We start from the raw sequence: 26,319 nt of genomic DNA, 5'->3' as shown, positions 1-26,319 counted from the left end.
TGATTTATAAAAGATGGAAGAGTTTTATGAAACAGATGCCTGACTTAACATGACTGCAAGTACACTAGACTTCACAGACAGAAGATATCTAAATAAAATGTCCAGATGAAGCCACCAAAATGATCAGAGGACTGGAAATCCTTTCCTATGTGGACAGGCTGAGGGCTGGGGCTGGTCAGCCTGGAGAAGAGAAGCTCTGGGGAGACTTTGTTGCAGCCTTTCAGTACTTAAAAGGAGTCGATAAGAAAGATGGGAACAGACTTTAGAAGGACTTGTTATGACAGGACAAGGGGTGATGGTTTTAAACTAAAAAAGGAGAGATTCAGGCTGGACATGAGGAAGAAACTTTTTACAATGAGGGTAAAATACTGATCCAGGTTGCCCAGAGAGGTGGTGGATGCCCCATCCCTGGAGACATCCCAGGCCAGGCTGGACGGGGCTCTGAGCAACCTGATCTGGGTGAAGATGTCCCTGCTCATGGCAGGGGTGGCACTGGATGAGCTTTGGAGGTCCCTTCCAACCCAAACTATTCTACGATTCTATGAAGTTCATGTTTCTTTAAACTGATTTGAACTGGTACTTCCCCTGCATAACGACATCTCTAATAGGAAAGATCTGCAAACTGCAGACCTGAAGTCACCTGAGATCACCTGGTGTAAAAGCACCGAGGTTTGTCTCAGGGTGTCCCTGACAAGCTCTGAGCAGTGTCCTGCAATTCAGACAACCACAAGTCTGGAAGCAGCAGGACATGAGATTGACCTACCTGACACAAAACAAACAAACAAAAGGAATATATTTTTTGGTGGTTTCAGCCAATGCTGGTTTCTAAATTGTACTCCCCACATTCCAGCACGTAGCGTTTAATACAAGTATGAAGCTGGGAGAGGAAAGGTTACTTAAGGTATAACTAGACAGAGAAAAATTATGTGTAAAACAAACTTCACCCTTTCCATATTTTGTTCATCTTAAGTAACAAAAATACATGCTCATGAGGGCTCAGCTGTTTCTTAATATGAATTTGTACAGTAAATTCACCGCTAGCACAGTGAGAGCCACACAGCACAGTATGGGTTACAAATAAACCGTAGTAATGATTGAATTAACCTGAAAGGCCATGCAGAACCATGTGCCAATTCATCACCTATTTTGACTTTGTCTAACCCACCCAAAGCCCGACCAGCTTCTAGCTGATGCCAGCGCTCTAAAAGATAACTGCCACAAACGTTTCCTTTGTCACTCCCAGCATTTATAGCTGCCTGGGGCCCAAAGCAGGCAAAAAATTCAGTCCCAAGCCAGCTGTAGTTTCTCAGGAAAGATATACATTAAGGTTGTACGGTCCACTATTTTATTGCCCTGCAGGGCTAAAAATGGGACATCATTTCTGCTAGAAACAAGAATTCCCAGCTCGCCAGGAGGACTCGGAATGCACTTCTACCTTGGAAAGACACAAACATAACCACAAGTTTATGCCTAAAAATGCTAGTTTACCCCATTGCAAATATTATTATTGCTTTTCCTTAGGTCTGTGTAATTGCATTTGTGGTAACAGAGATATTAAAAACAGTCAGAGAAATACAAAAAGAAGTCCCAAAAACTTGTAAAACCCTCCAATACTTTTGGTTTTTTTTCATAGAAGGGGGTATATACGTAAGAAGTGATGCTGGTATAAGGAAATATTTATCAAGTATGGCCATCAGCGACATTTTTTTTTCATAACATCATTTATCATGAGAGTAGAAGTTGTCAGCCATTACCCTCTCCTGACTGGAAAACTAAAGTCATTGCTTACACCCATTGCTCACTGAAAATGAAAAGAAAATCACTCTTAAACTCTGCTAGAAAGAACTAATGCAAATTTTGTGAACAAGGAAATGGTGGGAAAAAAAAAAAAGGATCTACAAAGCTGCTTGTAAGTCAGAACAGGTTTTTATGAGAAAAGTTCTTTGTAATACTGAGAAACTCTCCTAAACTATGGGAAAATATAGTTTCACTGAGTTCCGCCGTGTCTCTGAGAACTGTCACGCGCACACAAAAGTCATCAGTGATTAAAAATGTTTGTTGATATTTCTACAGACTCACTTTCTTGGTGTTACAGGAGATACCGGAGAAACTGAGGGATTTCATACTCAGATCTTAGTACTGATGGTCAGAGATGGAGGGAGACTTCACATTTTGGAGAAAACAGCCACAACAACAAAAATGCACTTTTCCCTTTGTTCTGCCCTGTCTATCCGCACATCGGGACCACAGTCGTGCCCCGGCACCTGGCGAGAGCCCCGGACCACCCGCCATCCCTCCCCTGCCCCAGCAGCACCCCCAGTGAACACCCCACAGCAGAAGCAAGGAGTTAATGTGCATGTCTGCTTTTAAAGAAAAAAACTTCCTTGGCCATTACTGAAGCTCCTGAGTTTCCCTTTGCCAACTCATGCAAGCATAGGGGTTGTTATGCCGCCTTGGACCTCTCCACCAGACACCAGTTCGTCTGCAAGAAGCACCACGGGAACAGCACAAGAGAAGATGTACAAGCTTGGCACACTCCTAAAAGGGTCACATCTTAATTTTAAGACCCGGGGCATGAAGTTACAGGCATCTTCTAAAACACTATCAACCTTTTTATTACCCGGAATATTTTTTTTTAACATGCTTCTTTGGTTTTTGAGATTCTTGCTAAAAACTCGTGCACCAACAACATTCTGAAGAAATAGCGTGTCACATTGCAGTTGTCTTATGCAGGTAGCTTTTCCTGTATTAGTCTTTTATTTTATGTATTTATAATAACTAAAGGTCTTTGCCATAGTGCTACGCAGAAGTGACAATAAGAGTTTTACTCTTTCTTCAGTTCCTCTTTTATATACTTTTTTCTTTTCTACACTGCCACTTGTTAGTGTTCTAGAAGAAATCATCTGTCTTTTCAATCTCTCTTCATATGAGTTTTCCATGCCCTTAATCATACTTGTCACCTTTTCCTCACTCCATTTTTGCAGCGTTCCTTCAGAGATGGAGTGACCAGCACTCACAGAAGCCTCAAGCATTGATTTATACTTCATTAACTTCTAAAGCCCTCAAACAAGCAAACAAAATTATTAGTCAACAATGCCTGGAGAGCCATTGGTCTGACCTAGACCTTCAAAAACAAGCTGAAATTTGGAACAGTTCGCTAGGCAACCCTTCTGTATGTTTTAACTTTACACTCAAGAGCTTTCCGGTGAGGTTAATTAGGAATTGCAGCTCTTTATTTCACTCTTGTGGGTGACATCATATGGAATTTACATGCTCACGTTCCCATTTTACTGCACATATTATTTCCCCAGACTACAGAGGGAGATACTATATGACTTAATTTTACTATATAACATGAATTTACATATGTAGATTGTTCTTGCTCCCAAAACTACATTCGGCTCCATCACATCTCTCCTCCTATCTTACATGGATAGCCAGCCACTGGCACCTTTCGCTGTGATCCACTGCAGTGAAACCTCTTCCAGTAAATCACACCATTTCACACCAAACAAGGCATTTTTCTTTCCCAGGAAGCCAGGAGAAACTCCAGTTGAGAAGCTGGAAAAAGGTAAAACCCAAGATTCTTTTCCCCATGCTGTCAGAAAAGCAGCAGCATACTGAATTTTTCCTTTTCATCTTTCCCTCGTTCTTCTATTCATAGATAGTGGGAAAGATCAGTATTTCTCTGGCATGTGAATATTCTCCCTGACACATTTTTGAAGATAAGGGGGATGTTCAGATCAGCATTACTAGAAAACAGGCAGGGTTGGTAGTTACTGCTCTACTGCAGCCAACTTCAAACCATCTACCTCTGCCGTTGTGAGACAGCACCACCAAGGAAAAGCCTTCCCACCTGCATGAAATGCATGTATCTCCATGTTAAGTAACGCTGGATAAGGGGAAAGGAGGTAGCTATACCAAAAGTGACTGTTATGATAATGATGAGCTGTTCCCACTTTGGAGGGCAAGATCAGCCACTTCTGAGATCTCTGAGATGCTGCCAGAACACAGTTCTGCGAAGCAGCACCGGTTCTCTGTAGAAAGAAAAAGCAGTAATCATCAAGAAGCCTGAATTTATGTTAGCTAGACAGAAAACCAGAAAAATAAAAACTGCACTAAAAATGAGTAGGATTTTATCCATCTGAAGTATTAAAAACTTAAACTATTTCCCTGATCAATATCTGTTCTTGTTCAGAATGCAGTCATCCCAAGCAAACATCAATAAACCATCACTCATTTGTCTTTGGTAAAGTCTAGAAACTGGTCAGCAAAGCTTAGAGAAAACTTTGTGCGTTTTATCCTTTTGATAAACCACCAACACCAAATTTTATTTTCTCTGATTCAAAAGCTATTCTTTCCCATCACCCTCCAAATTAGTTTTGGTTCTTTGAAGGATTTAACCTCTAGGAGCATCCTTTTACAGTCTCCCTTCTTCAGTCTTGGTTTGGTTGTTTTGTAAGAATACAAGTGATGAAAACTGGATTTGAATGCTGAAAGCTGAGAACCTGAACTGGAAGATGAAGAGCTGCAGGAGTGCCCCAGCTGACATACACTGACAACACACTGGTGCTATGAGAGCTTTGAACCTGCAAGAGCAAAAAAATCACAGCCCTGAGTTGTCTCAGTCCTTTCCTGTATCTTGCTGCCATGCACGAATTCACTCAAATTTTCTTTTACAGTTCTTTAAACTGCTAGAAAGCATTCACATCTCTGTTGTGCATGTAAATACATGAAAAGGAAAATATCTTGGATAGGAAGGCCTCATCCCTGGAGTTGTAGCTTTGTCCCTGTTGAGAGGGATGAAATGAGGGCTCTTGTCCAGTCATCACATCTTTAACATCCAACTCTTCGTAGCCCTGCACACAGGCTGTCCATGGGTCCCCATGCCCTCGCGTGTCACACATGGTCCCGAGGCTGCTCCAGACACCACCTCTCACTTGTGCCTTTGTGAAGACCAGAGCAGTTGAGCAGCATGACCCCAGGACAGCTCCAGTCTGCTCTACCCAAACTTCTTCTCTCAAAGTTTATACCACAATAGAATGAGTAAAAACATCACAGTCGCCCCAGAATATTCAGCCTTGCAACATCTGCTTCGCTGAAAGAGCAGCACAACAGGGCTACAGGCAGAGGAAAGTTGAAGATTTGAAACCTAGTTTTGTTCATCTGTCCCACAAAAGAGCCAAGTAAGTATGGTTTTACCATAGAGTTAAAACCTTAGGTGGCTGCAGTCAGCTTCAAACCCTTCACAAACACACACTGCAGGAAGGACCAGAGATGCCTGAAGCTGAGATCCTGCTGGCTTTGGGCAGGACAAGAGCTGCACCCCCATGCCTCTTCCCTTTCACCATGCACCATGTAACCCTGGTGTGCATGATGAACAGATGTACCCAGAAGAAATCAGTAAGAAGAATGCTTTTTATGTACCTCATAGGCTTGAGAGAATAAATTGCAACCTGTTCCTGCTCGCAGGCAACATGGTCCTACAAGAACCAACAAACACAATCTACAATGGTTCTTTACATATAGAAATTAGCTTCTACTGTCTCCCAGGGAACACAAGTCTGATACAAGATTTGTTCCACAACTAAAGAAAACTTCACAGTTAAAAACTTTAAAAAATATATATATATTTTTCTTCTAGTGCAGCACTCTGAGGAAATATGAAAGGCTCAGCAAGCCAGATTGCAGTGTTAGCTGCTGAGCGTTCAGAGAATATACAGTAGAAGAATGTGTCAAACCTGAAACATGATAACAGAGCTGCTCCAAAAGAAAAAGTAAAATCCTACAGCAGAAAAAAGGGCAGAAGTGTGTAGGAAAGACAGGCCTGATTATCCTCTACATTACATGAGAAAAAAAAAAGTCACTGAAGACAGTATAGTTATTCCAGAAAGAAACTGGGACACTTGAGATGATGTACTGCCTGGGACTGCAGATCAAATACTCTCCAGCCCATTAGGCAAGACTGTGGTTATCTTTGGCTCCTTTATAACATACAGGCACTGGGACATAATCAATTTACCAGAAGGAGACAATCCATTGTACTTATCCAGAACCAGCCCACACTCAGCTGGCAAACAGCCCGCGGGACAGCAGGGATGGGTGGAATGGGCTCTGAAGCAGGAGCAGGATGCTCAGCATCCCGGACCTCAGCGGTCCAGGACGGAGAGTGGTAAAGCAACCGTAATTGTCACCTTCTAGAACAGGGTAGCGACACCCAAGCTATTAAGAAAACTGCCCGGTGAATGAATGTATGTCTTTTTCTTGGCCTGTACTAACTGTGCTGAGAAATTGTTTGGGAGAAAGTTGGGTGGCTTGACCTGAAATGGTGCCAGGGCCATTCGAATAATTTACCGGTTTAATTTACCAGGCGAGATGCAGCCTGCAAGTCTAGAGCACCTCCAGCACATTTTCTAAGAAATGCCTGTTTGGGTAAGGACGCTGGATTTCCCAGTAATTAAAAATGAGTCACTAACTTAATTTCCTCTCCCACATTTTTTTTCTTGGCATTTTCTTACATCCTAAATACACAGAAATTAGACTGCAAGATGCTTGGAGCACGCTTGTCCTTGTTCCACAAAACACCAAGCTCAAACTCTGTACTCTTTAGATAGGGAAAAATAAACAAAGTCAGGTAAGGGGAGAAGGTCAACATCACCTCATCTCTTCCACTTTGCTCTAGTCCTACACAGATAAACAGCCAACTACTTGAAAAAGATGGTTTATATTACTCAAATCTAAACCCACATGGCACCTTCTCATCCAAGCACTCCAGAAGTTGTGTGTATACTCATTCTCCTTCCACGCCTGCAAAAAACCTCTCTCTCCACCTGCCCACTCTAATATAAAGGCCATTTGAGTCAAAACTGTTGCTGCATTGCCACTGCTGTAGCTGCCCAGGGCTTGGGCTGCAAAGGTAAAACCTCCCTCTGGTAAGGGCAAGTTCATTTCTCCAACACTGAGAAATTTACAGAAGCGATTTTCTTAAATAAGAAAAGCCTGGAGGACAGCTATTGGTAAAAAGCCGAATGAACTTCTCTCCCCCAGCCAGCGCAGTTCCCCTGGGGCTGCCCCACGGCGTGCGGGAGCAAACACACCCCTATTTCTGTGTTTATACCCCAATTTAGCAAACAGGCATGTCTGATAAAGTTCTGCTGATGTATAAATTCATATCATGTTTTGAAATGCTACTTTGACCATTACTACCATTTAACTCTATTTTATGGCTACCACAGGAAGCAAGGTTAGGGAATTACATAGTCCATTGCGCCACAGGAATTGTGGATTGCTTTAAACACTAATCAGATAAGAAACCAGATCAGAAGTGAAATCCATATTTGTACACTTCCCGTTTTGCCTCATTCTTTTTTGGCCATCCACTGCCTGACTTCAATGAAGTGTTTAAACATAAGATAAACTCTCTTCCAATCACCTTAAAAAAACTCCGCACTTCTTTTTCCTCTCCTGTTATTGCTATCCATTACTATTGCGTAGAATATATATTTTGTACATTATGAAAACTGTCTCACCTTAAAATACAGTGGTTTATGTAGCAACATTACACATAATGTATTTGTAGGTCCCTAAGAACTTATTTAAAGGCAAAATTCTAATTAAAGATAGAGAAAATTGTTCACATAATACACAATAATCACATTTAAATGGGGAAGAACAACTCTTCTAATACATAAACCTCCCTGTGCATCTTTTATTACAAGCAATTACAGTTTGTCCTGTTGCTTTACATAGTCATGTGAGATTATCTTTTCCTTCTTTTTTAATAAGGACACGGGAAAATAAAAGATTAAAAATGCATTATGTCCTTTGTTTTCCCCAGAAGAAAACACAAGCAAGCCCTTCACAGCATTCAGCCTTAAGGCAAAACTTTCATCTGCCCAAAATCCTTACTAAATGTATTGCTTACTGAAATGTTTACTAAATACTCATGTACTGAATACACTTTGTCCTCACTGATACCTTTTTTGCTTAAGTATAGTGAAGGTCCTTGAAAATGAAGTTTTACATAGATAGGAGGTAATACTTTATGGTACTGATTACCTCCAGTTTATCAGCTTTCTTTGGTCCCAAACCTTATGTTGTTATAACTGGAATATTACCAAGAACTTGATAAATAATGACAGCAAAATTTAAAATTTTCCTTTTTTTTTTTTTTAAATATGTTTCACTTAGTTGACAAAATTCCATTTTCTAAGGAGCTGATATCCAGCATTACTATAACATTAATGACTAATACTATTAATATAAGAACAAGTTTGCTTAGTGAAACCAGTCTAGAGTGTAAAATATGAAGCCAGGGGTAATGATTTATCTGTATTTACACACACAAACCAGGCAGGATGTTTAAGTAGAGAGTATGTTTCCAGTGGATTATTTCAGTTGGCGCCTTTTAAAATATTTGCAGAAAAATATTTAGTGATTTTCATAAATACTGCGTTCTTAAGATCTCTAAGAAAAAAACCCAGCAGGATCAAGTCTATAAAAGCACAGAGAAGTTCTTAGTGACTCTGAATCCCGAAGGATAATGTAATTAATAGGACTGTATTTGACAAAGGAATATATAATTTCTATATAATATAATACACGTGAGAATGCAGAATTTAACATATAATTTACAATTATATGCCTGCCAAATCAAGTTATTCGAACAAGTTTTTAAAACAGCAGATGATGTGATCCAGCTGCACTGACAGTGCACGGCGCATGTAACCTCGAATACTTCAGGCAGTTTAAGAAGGAACTTCATTGTAAACTGTTTGGTCTTTACCTCTGTCCTTTTAAAGGAAGTTCTTTTGGCTGAGGTGAAGGAAAATTAAAAAGAACATTATTGAGATAAAATATTAACAGGCAGGCTTTCTGAGGCCAGCTTCAGTGCATTTTAACTTTTGCCTTTAAATTCCATTATGGGCAACGTTTTGCAGTGCATTACCAGCGATGCAGAACACCATGCTCATAGTAAAGTTCTGCAGCACAAAGTATTAAATATGCTGATGATTTAACATCTCGCACAGCCCTTCGTTCCCCACACGAAGGTCAAAAGCCAGGGTTCAGCTGGACTCACAAATACATCACCCTGAATCAAACAGAGCATCCCTAAATAGTAGCAGTCACTAACATACACTCATTACATTAATAAATTGCTCGCTAATGGGAGCAGTGACAAGTAAGATGTGCACTTAGTGGCCCTGTTTGCAGCCCGCCCCTGACGTCTGAATGCCCGTTTTTCTCTGGGTTCCGCTCTAAAGGCTTCAAAGTGCATGAAGAAAATCTGCTCAGTGTTGTGAAATAAATCAAAGAGTGTCTGCTCAAAATTCCTAAAACGCTTCTTCCCTAATCTCCCGGACCAGAGAGCGGGCTTGCAGAATGCTAAACTTGCTTTTCAAAGAAGATCAAAGCACCACGAGCAACAATTAAAAACACGGGTGCAGGTGTGCGCATGTGCAGGGGCCCCGCGGAGGCAGGAGGAACCTCTTTTTAGTCATCCCTGACTGCTAACGCTGACTTATCTAATCATTACACGTGTGATTTGAAGGGACAGGAGACGTGTTCAAAAGCTGCGCAAAAATCGCCCGCCTTTATGTACAAAATGCGTTTTGTGCCCATGCAACACTTTCCAAGATACACTATTTCCATTAATTTTGAAAAGCTCCTTAGCCACTGCCTAATTAAACCAGCCTATAATTTTGTTGTTTAGGGATTCAAAGATCAATGAAGTTGCAATTGTGTATCTACCCTTCCTAGTGTTACTTAGTCTTTCCATAGGGTTTAGTCTCCCAGATCTTCCTTTAACACCTGAAGAACCAGCCTCACACCACAGCCCCTTCACGCCGCATCGGGCTGTTCAGCAGCTCATCAAAGGCACCGCAGAGATTTTTATTTGCCAGCTACAACTTCTAAATGGCATTGGCTGTTCTGCCTAAGACTGGCCACTTGCCCCTGCACTTACACAAGAAATACTCCGTCTAGTAGTAGGTAAGTGGGCTCTATACCAGAACTGCTCGTGCTAGCAGGAGAGTACCCGAGGGAGAGTGACATCGCATGACAGGCACTACCCAGGGGGAGGCTTAGCAGCCAACCTGCTATTTCCCTGGCAATATGGTTTGTCTGTTCTCCCTTTCTCAAGCTGGTATTTCACTGTGCAAAGGAGAAATTAAAAACAAAACAAAGCCAAACAAAAAACAGCAGCTGTGGGAAAAAAACTCTTCAAAGTTCATAGGGTGAGTAAGGAAAGAGTAAAACTCCAAATGAACTCTCCTGGCTGAAGTGGGTTAGGATGAAAAATGCTTCTGCTAAAACTTGAAAATTTAGGTCAGTCTTGTTTACATGAAGATATAAAACACTGACATTTGGAGAAGCATGTGAATCAAAGGGATATTTCAGTGTTCTCTCCGAACCACATTGGGCCACCAGGCCCTTTTTTACCAACCAATTTCTCCCCCTTCAAATTAAAAAACAAAAAAAAATCTGAATTGTCACTTAAGCTGCAACCAGCAACACATGAGAGTGTCATGCTTTAAAGTCTAGAGGCAGCAGCTGCTGAAATATTTCACGTTTTTAAAATACACTGAGTTAACCGAGTAGATACTTGGGAAACATTTAACAGAAGAGAACAAAGTAGGTACAATTTTGAAAGCTATCTGCGTTTTTTCTTCCCTCACATGGGCTACATTATCCCCCTATGTGTATCAGGGAAGATGAGGAAAAAGATAATTGATGCTTTTCTGACACCTAATTGATGTTATCCAAAACATGCATCACACCAGATATCCATTACATTTAACACAGCTCAACATAAGGCGATTTTGACGATCCGAATAGGGCTCAATCCTGTTTCTCTTCAAACCCATATGAATAGTTTATTATATAAAGGACCAGGCTCAGTGATTCATTTTGATAAAACGCTACTTAGCAGCATCAAAACTGCCTGAGTATTTTGTCTGCCTATACTGGGGCCTCCTACTGCTGCCATTGAAACAAATGGCAAAATTCCCATTTACTTCCACAGGAGGAGAGCCAAGCCCTTAGAAACCTTTGTATTTAAGGAAAAACATTTTTTCCTCCCACTCATGACTCCAGTTCCCTTGAAAAACCAATAGAAATGTTTAAGAAGTCAGGTGGTTAGGACTGGGCCCAAAGGTCAGGAACAAAGAATATTAATACAGTCTTGCTATTGAAAAACTGAGCAGCATCCTCAAAGCGTTGTTGTTGTTGTTTTCAAACAGAAAACGTCACTCTCAGATCTAACTAGGAAGATTTTAAAATATATATAAATGTGGGAAGAAGAAATGAAGCACACATTTCATTTAGTGTCTGGATTACAGATTCTTATTAAACAAACCAGAGCTCATTATAAAATCAATATCAACTTAACCACTATGCTCCCAGGAGAAATGGCAAAAAAGGTCACTCCAAGAAATTCAAACAATTTTCCTGCTGGAAGGGCACGATTTTAATTACAGATACTATTAATTAGAGCTGTCAGTAGGAAGATTGTCCTGTTAATTATCACAAATTCAGTTTCAAGTGTAATTTTGGAACCTGGAGGCCTTTTTTTTCAGAATTAAGAATTCTTGTATTCACGTTAATGGAAGAAAGACTATCTATTGCTTCTGTGGTTTCAATGAGTCAATGGCAAGTTCCCTGTTAAAACCAAACAAAAATATTTACGGCCACGATCTCTACAACCAACAACACTGATCTGATAAACTGCTGTTTTGTTCACACTCTATCCTGGAGGACGCTCCTTTTTTCCACTGGAAATGCTCTCGCACTCGCTCGTTCTTGCTTTGGAAATCACTTAATTTAAAGAAGTAATTTCAAGATATTTCTTTTTTTCAGTAAACATTCTGTTTTAACCACAAACCACTCCTGAAGATACTAATTGTTACAGAAACACTCATATTTACCATTCTGTACTACAATCTGCCTGGACCAAGCCTGTGGAGATGTACTTAATACATTACATCTTTAAGATATAAGAGGTACAGGCAGACCTAAACTTTGTGAGGAAATATGAATTTATTCCCGTATGACTCTCAGCTGCCAATTTGAATCTATCTCAGCTCCAGAATATAGAAAGGCTGTAATGTCTGATCCTAAGCAGAACAAGAAGGTAAAATAAAACTTGAGGGAAGAGTGCCCTATGGGTACACCGTAGACAGGGATACTACAGCGACAACGCTTTAAAAATCTTAAATTCTTTTTCACTCTAAATATTTTGGGAAAGCAGACTAGGGCTGTGTGGTATATGACCATAACACATGCATTACCACACCAATAACACACCAAGAAATAAGCGCCATGATCTAAAACAAACTCCAGGAAGATGCAGAGTGTCTCTCCACCCAATACTTTTGAAACTGAAAGAGAAAGCCTCAGTTTTCTGATTTACTTCAGGAAATCTGAGCACAGTCCTCCTGTATTACTGGGTACACATCTGCTACCATTGTTCTCCCAGAACCAGTCCTGGTTAACCTCCCCATTTATCAGCATTAGATTTCATTTTATCTGAATAATGGCAGAAGGTGGCAACAGATCGGGTCAAAGGCTCTTTTCATATCAGACCCTGAAGAAGTCGATTACTCAAAAAGAGAGACATCTTCAGATAACCATGCAATCCATTCCTCATAAATGTTAAAGATTTTTCGTTATTAATAGTGGCAGGGGTGACAGCTTATGGATATTAATGTTATTTTTCAGAGAATCTCAATAGCAAGGGCTTTTTTTTCTTCTTCTTTTTTAATGTTTCTAATTAGGCACGAATTTACAACAACTACCAGAATAGCCAAGATTAATACCCAGCAGTAAAAAGCTGCTACAGTGAATCCGCGGGCACATGAATGGAGCGGAGCGGAGCGGGGCGGGGGGAGGGGGGGAGGGCAGCATCGGAAACAAACCCACCCCCTCGCCTCCCAGTACGAGGCGGGTCCCCCCGGGCACTGCCGGGCAGCCCGGGGAGCGGGGCCGGAGGAGGGAGCCTCGGTCCTTACCTGATAAGCAGCTGGAGCGTCGGAGCCGGTGTCGGTCCCCAGGGCCGAGAGCTTCTCCTTCAGGCGATGGTGGGCGCGGTGGCGGAGGCAGTAGGCGACCCCCGACGCCACCAAGACCCCGGCGATGCAGGCGAGGGAGAGAAGGGTGAGGAGGAGGAATTTGGCGGATTCTGCCTCTTCCCCGCGCTGCGGGAGCGGCGGGACGTTGCTTTTCTGCAGGGGAGGAGAGAGAGGCAGCGCCTGAGTTGCGCGGTCGCGGAGCGGCGAGACCCCGTCGGGGGAAAACACCCGTCAGCGCGAACTTTCAGCCAAGGATAGAGGCGAACGGAGGGACAGGGACAGCGCTGCTGACATGGCCCCCTCCGCCCCTTCCCCTCCCGGCGACTTGCATTTAACTGCCGAAAGGCGGAGGCGGGCGCGCTGGCTGCGCGCAAGCACCGCGGCGCGCCCCGCAGCTCCGCACCCCCCCGCATCCAGGGCCAGGGTCAGCAAGGGAAACTCCGATATTTTTTTTTTCATTGAGTGAAAAATAAAACACGGAACAACACAGAAAAAAAAAAAAAAAGAAAAAGTAGGTGGCGGTCCTTCCTTTTGTCTGTTGTAGAAGAAAAAGGATAAAAAAAGCCCGACAGTTCCAAACTCCTCCAGATTACTATTATTTTTGCAGCAATAGGAGAGAATCCTTCTAGTGCATTTCACTTGTCTCCATGTGCTAAAAAGTTGTACAATAATTTCCCCTCATTAGCTTCATTATAAGCTATATTAGCAACAATTAAAAACGCAACATGAAAATGAAAAGACCAGGCGCGCAAATTGCAGCAAGACTCATTTGGCCTGCATTCCCCCTTTCACAATTACCAGGGAAATGAATTGAAAAGCACGCCCCTGCCTCAGTCCTGGTTGCTACAAGATGAGAACAATTAGCAAACTCCTTTCCACCACCTAATTTCGCGTGGTAACAAAATGGATTTTTCCCCATGAATGCCTAGCCGGCCTATTCATTATCTCTCCTCTATTAGTAATTTTCTGCTCCGTATTCAGCTAGCCAGCTCTTAATTTCCTCCTGTCTTGCAGTGTACACAGTGGCTCTTATGTCAGGCCCGGTCCATTTTTATCTTGTAATCATAAAGGCCACCAAAGCAATTATCGCTGGTCTTGACTGTAAAAGCTTGTCATTAATTAGCCTCCTTGCCTTCAGTGCTGCGGATTAGCCGGGGCTGAGGCTGAGTTAATGGAAATGCAGGTTCAATAAGACTCCCGGATTTTCTTGCCTGGATGCTCGGAGCGCAGGAGGATTGCCTGGTTTGTAAACCCCGGGCGGCGGGGGGCGGCGCAGGGCTCGCCGAGGCCGAGCATGTGCCCCCGCCTCCGCGTCCGCGCAGCCACCGCCGCCCCCTCCCTCCCCTCCCCTCCACTGCCGGCCCCTCCTCCAAATCCCAACAGCCACCAGGAGCATGGGGCTGCCCCTGCAACCCCCAGCCCTCCGCACCGGGGGTCCGGGGCTGTGTTCCCGCGGATACCTGCCCCGGCAGCAGCGCGGGGAGCGCGGCCGCGACCCGCACCGCTGCCGCCCTCCGCTCCGGGCGGGGGAAGGGGGGCGTGCAAGGGAGACCCAGGAGGGGCAGCACCGACGGCAGCCGCCGCCTGCTCGCAGTTCCCGCCGCCTCGGCCCTGGGGGCCCTGGGGAGGGTGCAGGGCTGTTGCGCTCTGCCATTAGCATCTCCATGAAAGGCCGCCGTCCCCTCGGGGCCAGAGGTCCCAATCTGCATCTAAATAGGCAGCTCCTGCAAAAGTGCCGGCGTCCCCTCCCCGAGCGCTGTGCCCCGGGACGTTAATCCGCCTCGCCGCGGTGTTTGGCTTCCCATCGGCGCCGCAGGGACAAGCGGCCCCCGCTCACCACCGCCGGGCTGGGACCCCCCGCGGGTCGGGCCCGCTCGCCGGGAGGCTTCTCCGCCTCGGAGCCCGGGTGCGCGCAGCGGCAGCGCGGGTGCGCGCAGGGCCAGCGCTGCCGCCGCCGGGAAGGCAGAGGATGGCGGGCAGTTTCGGGCACTGCTTTTGAGTCTCTTCTCTGCTCTCGCAATTACTGTTTTAAATTATTTTCCGGTTGCCGTGTGAAGAGAGCCGCACAAGCAGCCGGGAAAAGGCCTATGCGGGAGAAACAATGAAAATGATGGGAGCAAAGTGCTGTCAAGTGCCTCGAGTAAACATAGGGGAGAGAAAGAGCATGCTTGCCTTTCTTCCACTGTAGTTAGAGTGATTTTAGATGTTGTTCCTAACTTCGCCAGGCAGTTTTCCCCGCAGAGCCGGGACTGCCCTCCCCGGAGCTGGCTGCCCTTAACAAAAGGGCTGAGACACCCCGCACCCCTCCAGCGGACGGCTGCACGCAGGAACGTGAAACACGAGGAAGAGTTGGAAACCTTCCGTGGGGTGTTGAGCATTGCGTACACCTCGGTAAGCTTCTTCTGTGGGCAGCCAGTGTATCCGTGTCCCTAGTGATGGGTTTCAAGCAGGCGAGCTTGCAAAAACCTTACACGACCTGGGGGAGCAGCGCCAATGCCTGCCCCGACCCTCCGTGCCCTGGCAGGGGACGGGGGCCGCGCAGCCGGAGCGAAGGGGTGACAAAGCGGCACAGGGGCACGGCCGGTGCCCGCCACGTCGGAGCGGCTGATGGGGAAGGGAAAGGAGCTCTGCCATGGGGCCGCCAGCCTTTTTCCCTGCTCCTTCTTCCCTCCCGCTTCACGGGAGGCGCCTCCGGAGCCGCTGCCGTCAGGGCTCGGAGGGGTCCCCTCTCCGCCTCCGGGAGGGGTGTTAGTGCTTAAAGTCGCCTCGGGCAGCCCCCACGCCGCCCGCGGGAAACATCGGTGACTGCTGCCGGCTGCGCGATCCCGCATAAACCGACGGGTAAAGCCGACGGCGAAGCCCCGCGGTCCGGCTCCGGGTCCCGCACCGGCCGCTCTCCCGGGCCCCGGGCTGCGGACACCCGGCGCCGCAGAGGGCAGCGGGGCCCGCCCCCACGGGCCTGTGTCCCATTAGGAAACAGCCCCCATTGCCCGCAGCTCAGCTGGAGAAAGCCGCTGCCCTTTCATCCTGCTTGATGTCTGACCAAACATCAAATTATGAAAGGGGTAAAAACAAATTCGACGAGTTCGTTACCAGCTCCTTCCCCCCTCCAGCCAGGAGCACAGATTTCCCCACCTCGCCTAAACCCCTGATTCTTCCCTGCAATAAGGCCCCAGCCTGAAACGGAGCCCAGGGTTAATTAGAGGCGTCCTGTCAGACTTGACTGGAAATTGAAAGAAAAATGTTTAAATATTTATGAATTTGACATTTACAGTCGGATGTCTTTTAAAGCAGAACACCTCTCCCTGTGCTGGTTGAGGCTGCCATGGTGCGTGTGCCTGGGGTGGAAGGGGAACAATAGCTGTTGCATAACAAGAAAAACAAATCACCTTTTTTTTTTCCTCTTTTTTCTCCCCTAAGGCTCAAGAAATAAATAGACCACATAAATTACACATAATTAAATATTAAACTCAGCTACATGTAACTATGCATTTTTTAAACTTTACGTAACAGAATATATTGACATTTCTCTGAATGATTTTCTCTTTTGAAAATTGTGTAGTATCACAGAGTCCCAGTGAAGGAAGAACAACTAATTCCTAAATGGATAGCTTAGGAAGTGACTCTAAATACAGAGGCTTTGGAGATATTCAGCCAGTGTCTCCTTGCTTTGAAACCGTCTGGCCTGAGCTTAAATGCTAGAAAGCAGAGATTCACCCTGTCTCAGAACAACATGACACCTACCACTTACACTCAACTGTTTGCTTGAAGTACACTGCTTCTGTGGGGTTGCGTGTTGTGGGGATTTTTTGTTGTTCATTTGGTTGGTTGGTTGAAGAGGGAAGAAAAAATGCAGAGGATCTGATCTCATGTAGGCTTTCCCAGTCCCTCGACAGAACAAATTTTATATACACCCAAAAGTGAGTCAGTAACTAGATCAGCCATAATGGTGGAGTCACAAATCACTGTTCTAATCAAAGAGCAGCGTCCCGTTCCACGGTGTCATCCCATGATGCAGCAGAACAGCCGACATTTCAAACGAATTCCAAGCAAATGTCAGTAAATATTTAATGTACGCTTTCATGTAAATAAGTTCTCACACCTATGTTGGAAGTGTGGGAGAAAGTCTTTGTAAGAGCAGAGAGGAGCTCCCCGTGCAGTGATGTGAAAGCTCACCTTCCAGATGCCTCAGCAGAATTACACTTCATTATTTCCTTTAGGATACAGGGCCTGATTCTGGTCCTTGTTAAAGCAAAACTCTAACTGAAGTTGAGGTCTTGTTTTGCTTCATAAATTTAAAAAGACATTCCCGATTTAAAACCCAGTTCGCCCGTTACTGCACCCAACCTCTCCTCCAGTTTGCAAAGGAAAAATCAGTACAATTCAGTTTAAACTAACTTGAAATTATAATTTCTCCCAATTTTTGTGTGCCTTGATTTTTACATTTATATTAGACAGTTTTGTTTCTGAGCAATAATAAAAAAATGCAAATTTCTTAGAAACATGGGCGAAAAGATAATCTCCAGAATATGATTTGTTTCCAAATATTAGAATGTTAAAAAACTCAAGAGGTGCTATTTTAATTTGGAATTCACTATAGAGTCTAATAAATGAGAGAAGCGAGGCGGAAATAATCATGTATTAATTCTGTGCATTACAAAATCTTTTCAGAAGCTATTATCAGAGCAAGAGGCATTGTGGTTTGGATTCAGGGTGGGAGAAATCCTTTGTGCAACTGAAAGCTATTGTTCCTCTGTGCAGATGAAATTGTACTTGCAAATCTGCCATTCAAGGAGGGAAAGAAGTGCCTAGGCAGAAGAAAAGAATTCTACAAGAAAATCATTATTCTTAAAAATAAACTTCAGCAAAATAAGTTTCAGTTCATCGGGGTGGTTTGTTTTTTTTTTTTTAAAGGATCCTTTGCTAACAGTCACAGCCACTGACATAAAAACAAATCATAAAGGATATATGTCTTATTTCCTTAATATAGAAAGCATGAAGAAAGGGATGTATGTGGGAGTATATGGAGATATATCTATATAATATGTATTCATATATATATATGTACACACACACACATATCTGTGTGTGTCTGCTTGCTTGAATAAATCTAAACTTAAATTTACTTCTAGTAATTTCCCTCTGTAAGGTTATCCGAGACGTAGGTTGGGATACACTATGCTGGTTCAATTTTTGATAGGTTACTATAAAACCAGATAAATACATCAGGAGGAGCCTGGCTACCCTAATCTGTCCTCAGAAGACCTACAGGTAAGATTTTATTTTTTTGTTCCTCCAATAAATAAGACAGCAAACAGAAGGGAAAGCAGCCTCTCCCTCGGTTTTAGTTCCTGCTTCTCCTTCCCTACTTTGCGCTCCCAGTCAGGTTAGACTGGGGCAGCAGGGCCTGGGGACGTTCACCTTCAGCGCATATAATTCCTGCGTTCAGCACTGCACTCCCGAGCTGTATGGTCCAGGCTACTTGTTGGTGTTTTAAGGTACTATCTTTACAGCTAGTAAGAGGTTTGTGGGGCCGCTGTCCTCTGCCTCCCTCATCACAACCCTCCCAGAAAGCTGCCTGGTGCCAGGATCACTTTCAGCAGATGTCAGTTCATCACCTGAAATGAGGTCAATTTAATGCTTTTACTCGGGAGGATGAAATCGGATGGGAAGGTACTTTTTCCTTCTTTTAGGGGTCGGAAAGATTAGACAAATCGACAAACACAAAAGGCAGATGGATTTCTGGGAACTGCAGCTTATTCAAATCACTGAGAAAGGTCACTGCAAGAGCCACAGATCTATTCATCTGTAGGGGTACAATGATCTTTCCGCAACCTTCAACACCACAAAGCACTCTGGAGCGTCTCTATACCTTTTAGTAGGATTAATACCATGAACAATGACTGAATATAATCAAGAATGCAGTGAGTTCAAAGATCCCTTGATCAATGGTAGATATTTTCTTCTGGCTTCCTAAAGGCAAACAGAAGTGAAGTTTCTGGTTAGAGTTACAAGAAATTATAGCTATTATCCTGAATCCCACTACAAGATGATGCTGAAATGCCAAAATGTCCAAGAACCCCAAAGAAGTTTGTGGAGTGGAAGGAATAAGGTTGCAAAAGAGGGAATTTAAGGAGCTTCAAGATTTTCCTGAGGATTTTTTTTTAAGTCAGCATTTAGTTAAAATAGTACAGCACAAAAGCCTACAGCATCACTGAGATGCTGTAGGTATAACACACGATTCAGAAAACCAGACAGCCACATCCACGGAGGAGGTAGGTAAGCTGGAGATGGAGCAGCGTGGCCCGTCCTGCCTGAAGACGCGCAGAGCGCTTTTGGGGTGGCAGCAAGAAGAGGAAGGCAGGGAGACACCATGGTGAAGAAACTTGGATTCCCATGTCTAAGGAGCAATGAGGGGAAAGCAGCAGAATGAGAGCACCAAGACGCAGATTTCCTCCTCGGCCCAGGCTTTGTAAGACAGAGCGAAACAGATAAATAGAGGGACTCAGCAGGTCCAAGTCACAAAGTGTCAGAGCCCGAGCCAAGAGGACGGTCAGCAACAGCCGAGCTTAATCAAATATCTTCAGCAAGCAAGAAAAACACAAGCCGTAGTGCCAGCGCTGATCTAATGCTGATGCTGAAGGCACATAATTTAGGGATTAGATAAAGCGCCCTTAAACCCGAGTGCCAACAAGCGAGCCGCCTCTCGGTAACACGCCGGTAGAGCCGGAGGCCCCATCAGCGGAGCAGCCGCCTCATCTCACAGGGAGCCGGGCCGGGCCCCGCGGCTCCGGAGCCGCCCCCGCCGGGGGATGGGGCTCCGGAGCCGCCTCCGTCCTCGGGGCAGCGAGCCGTGAGCGGGCCGAGAGGAGCGGGAAGCGCACGAACTCGCCTCGCCGGGCCCGCTGCCCCCTCCGCGCTTCTCCGGTTTGACGGCCCCGAGTTCAGGGGCATCCCCGGGACCCGCTCGGCCGGGGGCGCCCGGGGCTGCCGGAGCCGCGGGGCCGGCGAAGTGCCCGCCCCGTCCGCCCGCGCTGCTTCGCGGAGACCCGGCCCGGCCTGGACCGACGGGGCAGACGCCAGCGGCGGCTTCCCCGCATCCCGCCCCCACAGCCCGCTCCTTCGCCCCACGCCGCGCACACGAGCCCTGACCCGGCCGCTTCCAAACACTGCGCTTTCCCCCCGCCGCTCCCCGGTCTTCAGCCGCATTTACCTGCTGCCATGGCGGCGCAACCGGCGTGCCGGGCTGGGCTCCTCCCTGGGAGGGCTCAGCGCACCTCGGCGGGCTCAGCAATCCTCCTCCGGTGCCAAAACTTCCCCTTATCCCCCCCCCACTCCCCTCCTCAGCGAAGACAAAGGCGGCGATAGGCACCAGCGCTCCTCGCAGCCCGCAGCCGCCTCCCGGCGCTGCTCGGCGGGGCGGGGCGGGGGGAACCGGTGTCCCCGGGCGGGCCGGCGGTCCCCGCGGGGCGCGGGCGCGGGTGGAGGATGCCGGCGCGCCCCGGCGCTGCCCTCCTTATATCGGGCCGCTCGCAGCCCCTGCCGGCTGCCGCACATGGCCCATCCACCGGTTGCTATAGCGATGCCTCCCCTCCACATGTTGCTGGCAGCAATTGGCTAAGGAGGTCTGGGCTGTTCAGAAACCCTTCGCCGGAGTGAGGCGATGAATGGACACGGGCTGTGTCACTCATTGGGAAAAGCTGTTTGGGGTTTCTGTTGTGGATGTGGGAGTTTTGGGGCTGGTTTGGTTTTTTTTGTTTTTTTTTTTTTTTTTTTGGTTGATATATATATGTATATATATATTAATTTTACGCATCCTCTCCATCCCTTTTTTCTTTTTTTTTTTTGTACCACTCTTGCAAGATGGAAGCAGAGGGTAGAACAATGACGGAAAGCCAAAAATAAAATCAAACGAGGACAGCAAGGAAAACCTAAAGATCATTTGCATGACAATACAGCAAAGAAGCCCGCAACGTTTCTTCCTGAAAAAGACTTTCCTCCGTAAAAACAAATAAACAAACCAAACAAACAGAAAAAATCCAGACACACAGTGCCGAGCAAAGGAGGTCCAAAGTTCTCTCTTTGCCATCCTGGTTCTCCAAATAACACACGGAATTAAGAAGCAGCAGTGTGCTGCGACCAGCCGTGGGACAGCGGCGGAGCCCAGTTAAAGAAATCACGGCAGGGACTGCCGGGTGCGGCACCGGTGCGGGCGAGCGGGGCCGTGCTGTGCCCGCTCTGCACACCACTAACTCCCAGTTAAAGCTGCTTTTCTGTGCAGGTGTTCCGGGCAGCACTGACACTTAAAACGGAACGGACCCCGCAGCCTTCCCCGTCTCCCCCATATTACAACACGCCGCCGAAAAACGCGCTGCGGGGGCAGCCCCGAAGCATCTGCCCACGAAGTGCCCCGGCTGCGGGAGCGGGACAAGAAAGAGCGGGGAGCAAGGGGGATGCCGAGTGCAGGTGACAGGTCCTTGGGAGGCCCCTTCAGACCGCCCCCCCACCATAGAGCGTCCTCCCTCCTCTTTCTCCCCACTGTTTCCAATTGCCCCTAAAGCTGAGAGCGGCAGGCAGGGCAAAGCTGGCCCTCCTCTGGGCGGGAGGGGGGGAACCCTCCCTTCCCTTTCTTTTCCCTTTCCCTTTCTTTTCCCTTTCCCTTTCCCCTTCCCCTCCGCAGCCTCCAGCCGTCCTCCCCACCCGCTGTGCCCCAGCCTCCCCCGGTTCGGGCGGTGGCAGCCCCTGCGTAACCCCCCGGGCAAAACCCTTCTGAGCCTAGACGGACGTAAATCAGGGAGGCGGAGCTGTTCCCCCCCACACACACCCCGAGAGGACCCCACCCAGACGCGGCGGGACGGTGCGGAGGGGTCGGCGTGCGGGGGTGGGTGGGATGGGCCGGACGGGGCGGGCTGGGTCACCGCCTTCCCCACAGCCCCGCCGCACCGGCAGCCGTCGGGGCACAGCCCGCTGCAGTCGGCCCGGCCCCGGCGGGAGAGGGCGGTTCGTGCTCCCCGCGGCTTTCCCGGTGACACTGCAGCAACCTCATGTAGCTTCTCCTGTTTTCCCTTCCTTTTTTTCCCTTCTCTCCCCCGCCTCCCCAACAAACGCCTTGGTAAGGACACGGGCCTGTCCAGGCGGCCCAGGAAGGGCGAGGGCAGCCTGTATCCTGAAAGCATCCCTAGAGTGACACTTTACTTATAGGGCAGCACCAAAATGTCACCACCATCCACTGTCCTGGGTTCTGCCATGTTCAGAAAGGGCAGAGTGGTTGTACCATAGGCTCACCCCCCAATAACCACACATCGATCCCCTTCCCATTTCAGGTGGAGGAGGATGCTGTTTATATCAACCTCACCTTTGACTATAAGATTTCCAGGGAGAAGAGGTTGCTCCTCATGCTCCTACCTGGCTTCTGCTCCTGGAAAGTCTTTCATGTTCTCACACATTAACACAAATTTGATTTTTCCAAACATTCAATCCGCTACAGTTTTAGTGCACAGTATCAACTTATGACTTTGTCAGTCTGTCAGCCTGATAACACTCTTCTTCATCTGATACTGTCCTGCCCCGCTAAGAGCCACAGCGTACCTCATTTGCTCACTAACCTGTATTGCTTAAGTTGAAAGATAAATGAACCTGCCAAGAGATTTCATTAAAAGCACACGTGTGTTTGCATATTGATCCTCCTAATGAACTGTCTGAAACTGATAAATACTTCTATTAGCATTGTAATATGTATTTCTTATTTACAAATATAATAATTATAATTTCCTGGGCAAATATTGCATCTTTTCAAAACTGACGTGCTGAATGAGTTGAGCATGAAATTGACTCACCAACTGCCCAGACACAGCAAAATATTATTTAAAATGCATTTTTTAACAGTGAAATTTTGAGAAATTTGTAATGAAAGTTGAAATATTTTTCATTTGAATGTAATTTTCATTACTTTTATCATGTGCTAAATACAACCTTTGAAGAGATCTCAAATACCTGTGACAGCTATTTCACAGAGAAAGAATTACTTAAACATAGATTGTTTAATGTGCTATTCCTTAAAAACGCAGGATATGTTGCCAGATAGAAGAAATAATATTCAATAGTTTACTAATTTAAAACTTAAAACCTGTGGTACTTGGTAAAACCTCATTTCCAATTGAATAACTTACATTTAGGTCATCTAGATAAATTTTCTCATACTGTATAATGTGTCCGTAAATAGGAAAACAAAAACCCCTGACATCAGCAGCATTTCATGACAGAATTTCTAGGAAGTTTCCCGTCTTTTTCTTGGAAAATATTTGAAACCGAAAGTAAAAATTACTTTAAGACCGTTTGTCCAGTTTTAGCACATCTAAAATACTGGTATTTTGAAGATTTGCATGAACACTCATATAAAATCAAGAGCTGTATTTGAACTACACCTAAACTCAAAATATTCTGAATCTTGTGATTTCAATGAGAATGATACTGAAACATATTCCCAGTTTGCCCAGAATGGAGCTCCTGTCTGAGAACCAGCAATGTTTGTCAGGACCCCCTACAAATCTTTTCTTCAAAATCAGGTACTGAAAACCACACTGACCCTTTTGCCTTGATTTCTGACTCCACATCTGTCTGCAGGTTTAAGTTTAGCCACTTCTTTCTGCAAATGCATGCGCAATGTACAGCATGAAATAGATTTTCATTCTTTTAAAGGATGTATGATGAAGTTAAACCACCATTTAATCCCATTTGTTGTTTTGTTTAAAAGTTTTATCTAACATCCTTTGGAGCCTTAGCTCCTTACATACTAATCCAAGTATCTTGCAGAGGATTTTCCACAGATTTCTGTCTGTGAGGATCTTAAAGTTGAATTTCCTCCACTCCTATCAACAAGAGGACTTTTCCAAACATTAACTTCCTATACACATTTTTAAGTATTACCATAACTTTAGGGTTACGTGCACTAAGAAACAAACAGAGTGCCTATGTCTTGAAACATAAATAAAACCATCACCTAGGACCATAACTTGAATATGGATTTAACAGTATTTTAACCACTGGTCTTCACTGAGTTTTTAAGTCTTATCTTCCCATGCTCATCTGTGAAGATCAACACCAGACACTTTCTACTTCCAAGTATATTCTAGAGCTCTTAGCTTTATTAAGAAAATGATTTCATTCTGGCTAAGATTTGAATCTAATTAATCTGTCTCGCATTTTAAAAATGATAACTAAATTCAAGCTGCATACTATTCTTCAGAGACAGCTTAAAATATTAATTAAAGAGTGCATTTTCCATTTATTTTAATTACATTAATACAAGTTTCAATAAATAAAATAGTTCTATGCTTCATCAATTCAAACAAACTTGAATGCATTTTTTTTTTCTATTGACTAGTCGTCTTTTCACATTGGCACTTTTGACTGGTTATTTTTAAATAGGAAAGAGATGCAGAAATGTTTGGGGGTTCCCATTAGTGAAATGAGGTGCAACTGTCTAGAAAGGTCAGCTCAGCCTTCTAGGAAGCTGATATAGTCCTTTAAAAGTGGCATTGTCATAACATATTGCTTATAAAGGTAATCAGTAATACCAAACTGGATGCCTTTATAGATACTCTTAAACAAATGAAGATTTTCTTTTATTGCATTTTTCCAGGTAAACTAAAAAAAACCATTAGATCTCTCCGATCCACTTGCCTGTGATGCTTATTGATCCGCAGACAAAATATTACAAGACAACTGAATGAATTGTGGTTTTAATATTCAATTTAATTAAAGCTGATGTGTTCTAGATTTGCAGGTGAACGTTTTCCTTGAGATAACTACTAACAAGACTGCCTCTATCCTGTCCTGTGGTTTATGTCCAAAAAAATGCCATTCTACCTAATTCAATAATAATTCTATCCTTCCAATATTTGAGCAGTAGCATCAGCTGAAGGAAAAACAAATATTGAAGAAAAAGTTTCAAAATACCTTGGGAGTGAAAGCAGGTGTTGTGAAATGTCCTTTATACATTTCAGAACAGTTTGAGACCCTTTGTAATTCAGGGCCCGATCCTGCCCATTTCAATCTGAGAAATTCATTCTAAATCAACAGAACTAATCAGAATAGCAACCGCAACACAATAGCAAATATTTCCAGGGTCAGGCTTTATGTAAATCAATATTTCACAAAAAATACTTGCAATATTGAAACCTTAATTGCATTGTGATTAGGTTTATATTCACAGAATAGAGATAAAAATATTAATTTAAGTTTTAACATGAGACTAAATACTGTTATTATGAAAGCCTGATTAAGAAGCCTCTATAAAAATGCCAACTCAAAACCTGTTTAATGGTAAAACATTATGAGAAATGCATGATTTTACACTCTGATCTTGTTATAACAAAACGTGGCCATCATTGAAATGCTGAACTTATTTTACGCATCAGTACTGTACGTGCCAAGAATTCAGAGAAGCGTTAGGTATCAGTTTTCTCTACTGCAACATCGGCAGATTAGTTTTGTTATAGTGTTATTTTAATATTGTTGTGAAAAGGGCATTTATTTCTTCTTTCCTGAGAAGAAAACAAACTAGTACAGTTTACATCTGAAAAAGTATTTTCAGCATAGTAGCCAGTGCTACAAATCCATATGAGATCTGAAATCAAGATGTGTTTGGGGTTTTTTTCTGCCTTTGACACAAATATTGCTCCTTCTATCTTATCTTCTAATACTGGTAGCCTCAGGACAGACATAGATTACGTTAGAAAATTGTCCTTCATTATATTGATCGAAATTTACTTCCAACCTACCTGAACCTCATGTTAGAACATTTTTATTAGTTCTAAATTGTTTGCATTATAAATTCAAAATAACAAAATGCTTTTATAAGTAGTCTGAATTTCTAAAGCAGATGGTTTCCATAGTTCTTATGTGCTTTGTACAGTCACATTGAGTTTCTTTTTACACTGATCTTCCATTTCTGACTGAAGAGAAAGACCGTCTTTGTGGAAAACACAGCTATGTCTCTTATGAAACCATATTAAGACAGCATTTTAATTGGTATATGAAGTTTTAATGACTGTCAGAATTGCAAAGTGCTGTTAGACCATATAAGTTCATGCACCAGTCATACTCCACCTTATTGAAGATTTCTAGCTGGTGCTGCCATTGCTTTCGGGTCCCTGATAAGAGTCTTGCTTTTATGTTGTGACACAAGGAAATGGTGAAAGTCTGAACGGCATCAGCAATACCACCAGTTATACTGGTCCTGGGCTTTAAC

The 26,319-nt window shown here is 44.6% G+C and overlaps 1 protein-coding gene across 1 annotated transcript in view; it reads right to left on the bottom strand.

The window, feature by feature from the left end:
* PTPRN2 (protein tyrosine phosphatase receptor type N2) overlaps positions 1-26,319 on the bottom strand; it is a gene marked incomplete at both ends in the record, with an annotated part of 644,991 nt that overhangs the window by 91,646 nt on the left and 527,026 nt on the right. Inside the window, one exon of the mRNA XM_080338634.1 lies at positions 13,008-13,220. Coding sequence (XP_080194760.1) covers positions 13,008-13,220 — 213 coding nt within the window. The remainder of the gene's footprint in view (positions 1-13,007; positions 13,221-26,319) is intronic.

This window comes from Nesoenas mayeri (genome assembly GCF_963082525.1).
Source record: "Nesoenas mayeri genome assembly, chromosome: 2".
Lineage (NCBI taxonomy): Eukaryota > Metazoa > Chordata > Aves > Columbiformes > Columbidae > Nesoenas > Nesoenas mayeri.
This window is presented reverse-complemented; position numbering and strand designations above follow the sequence as displayed.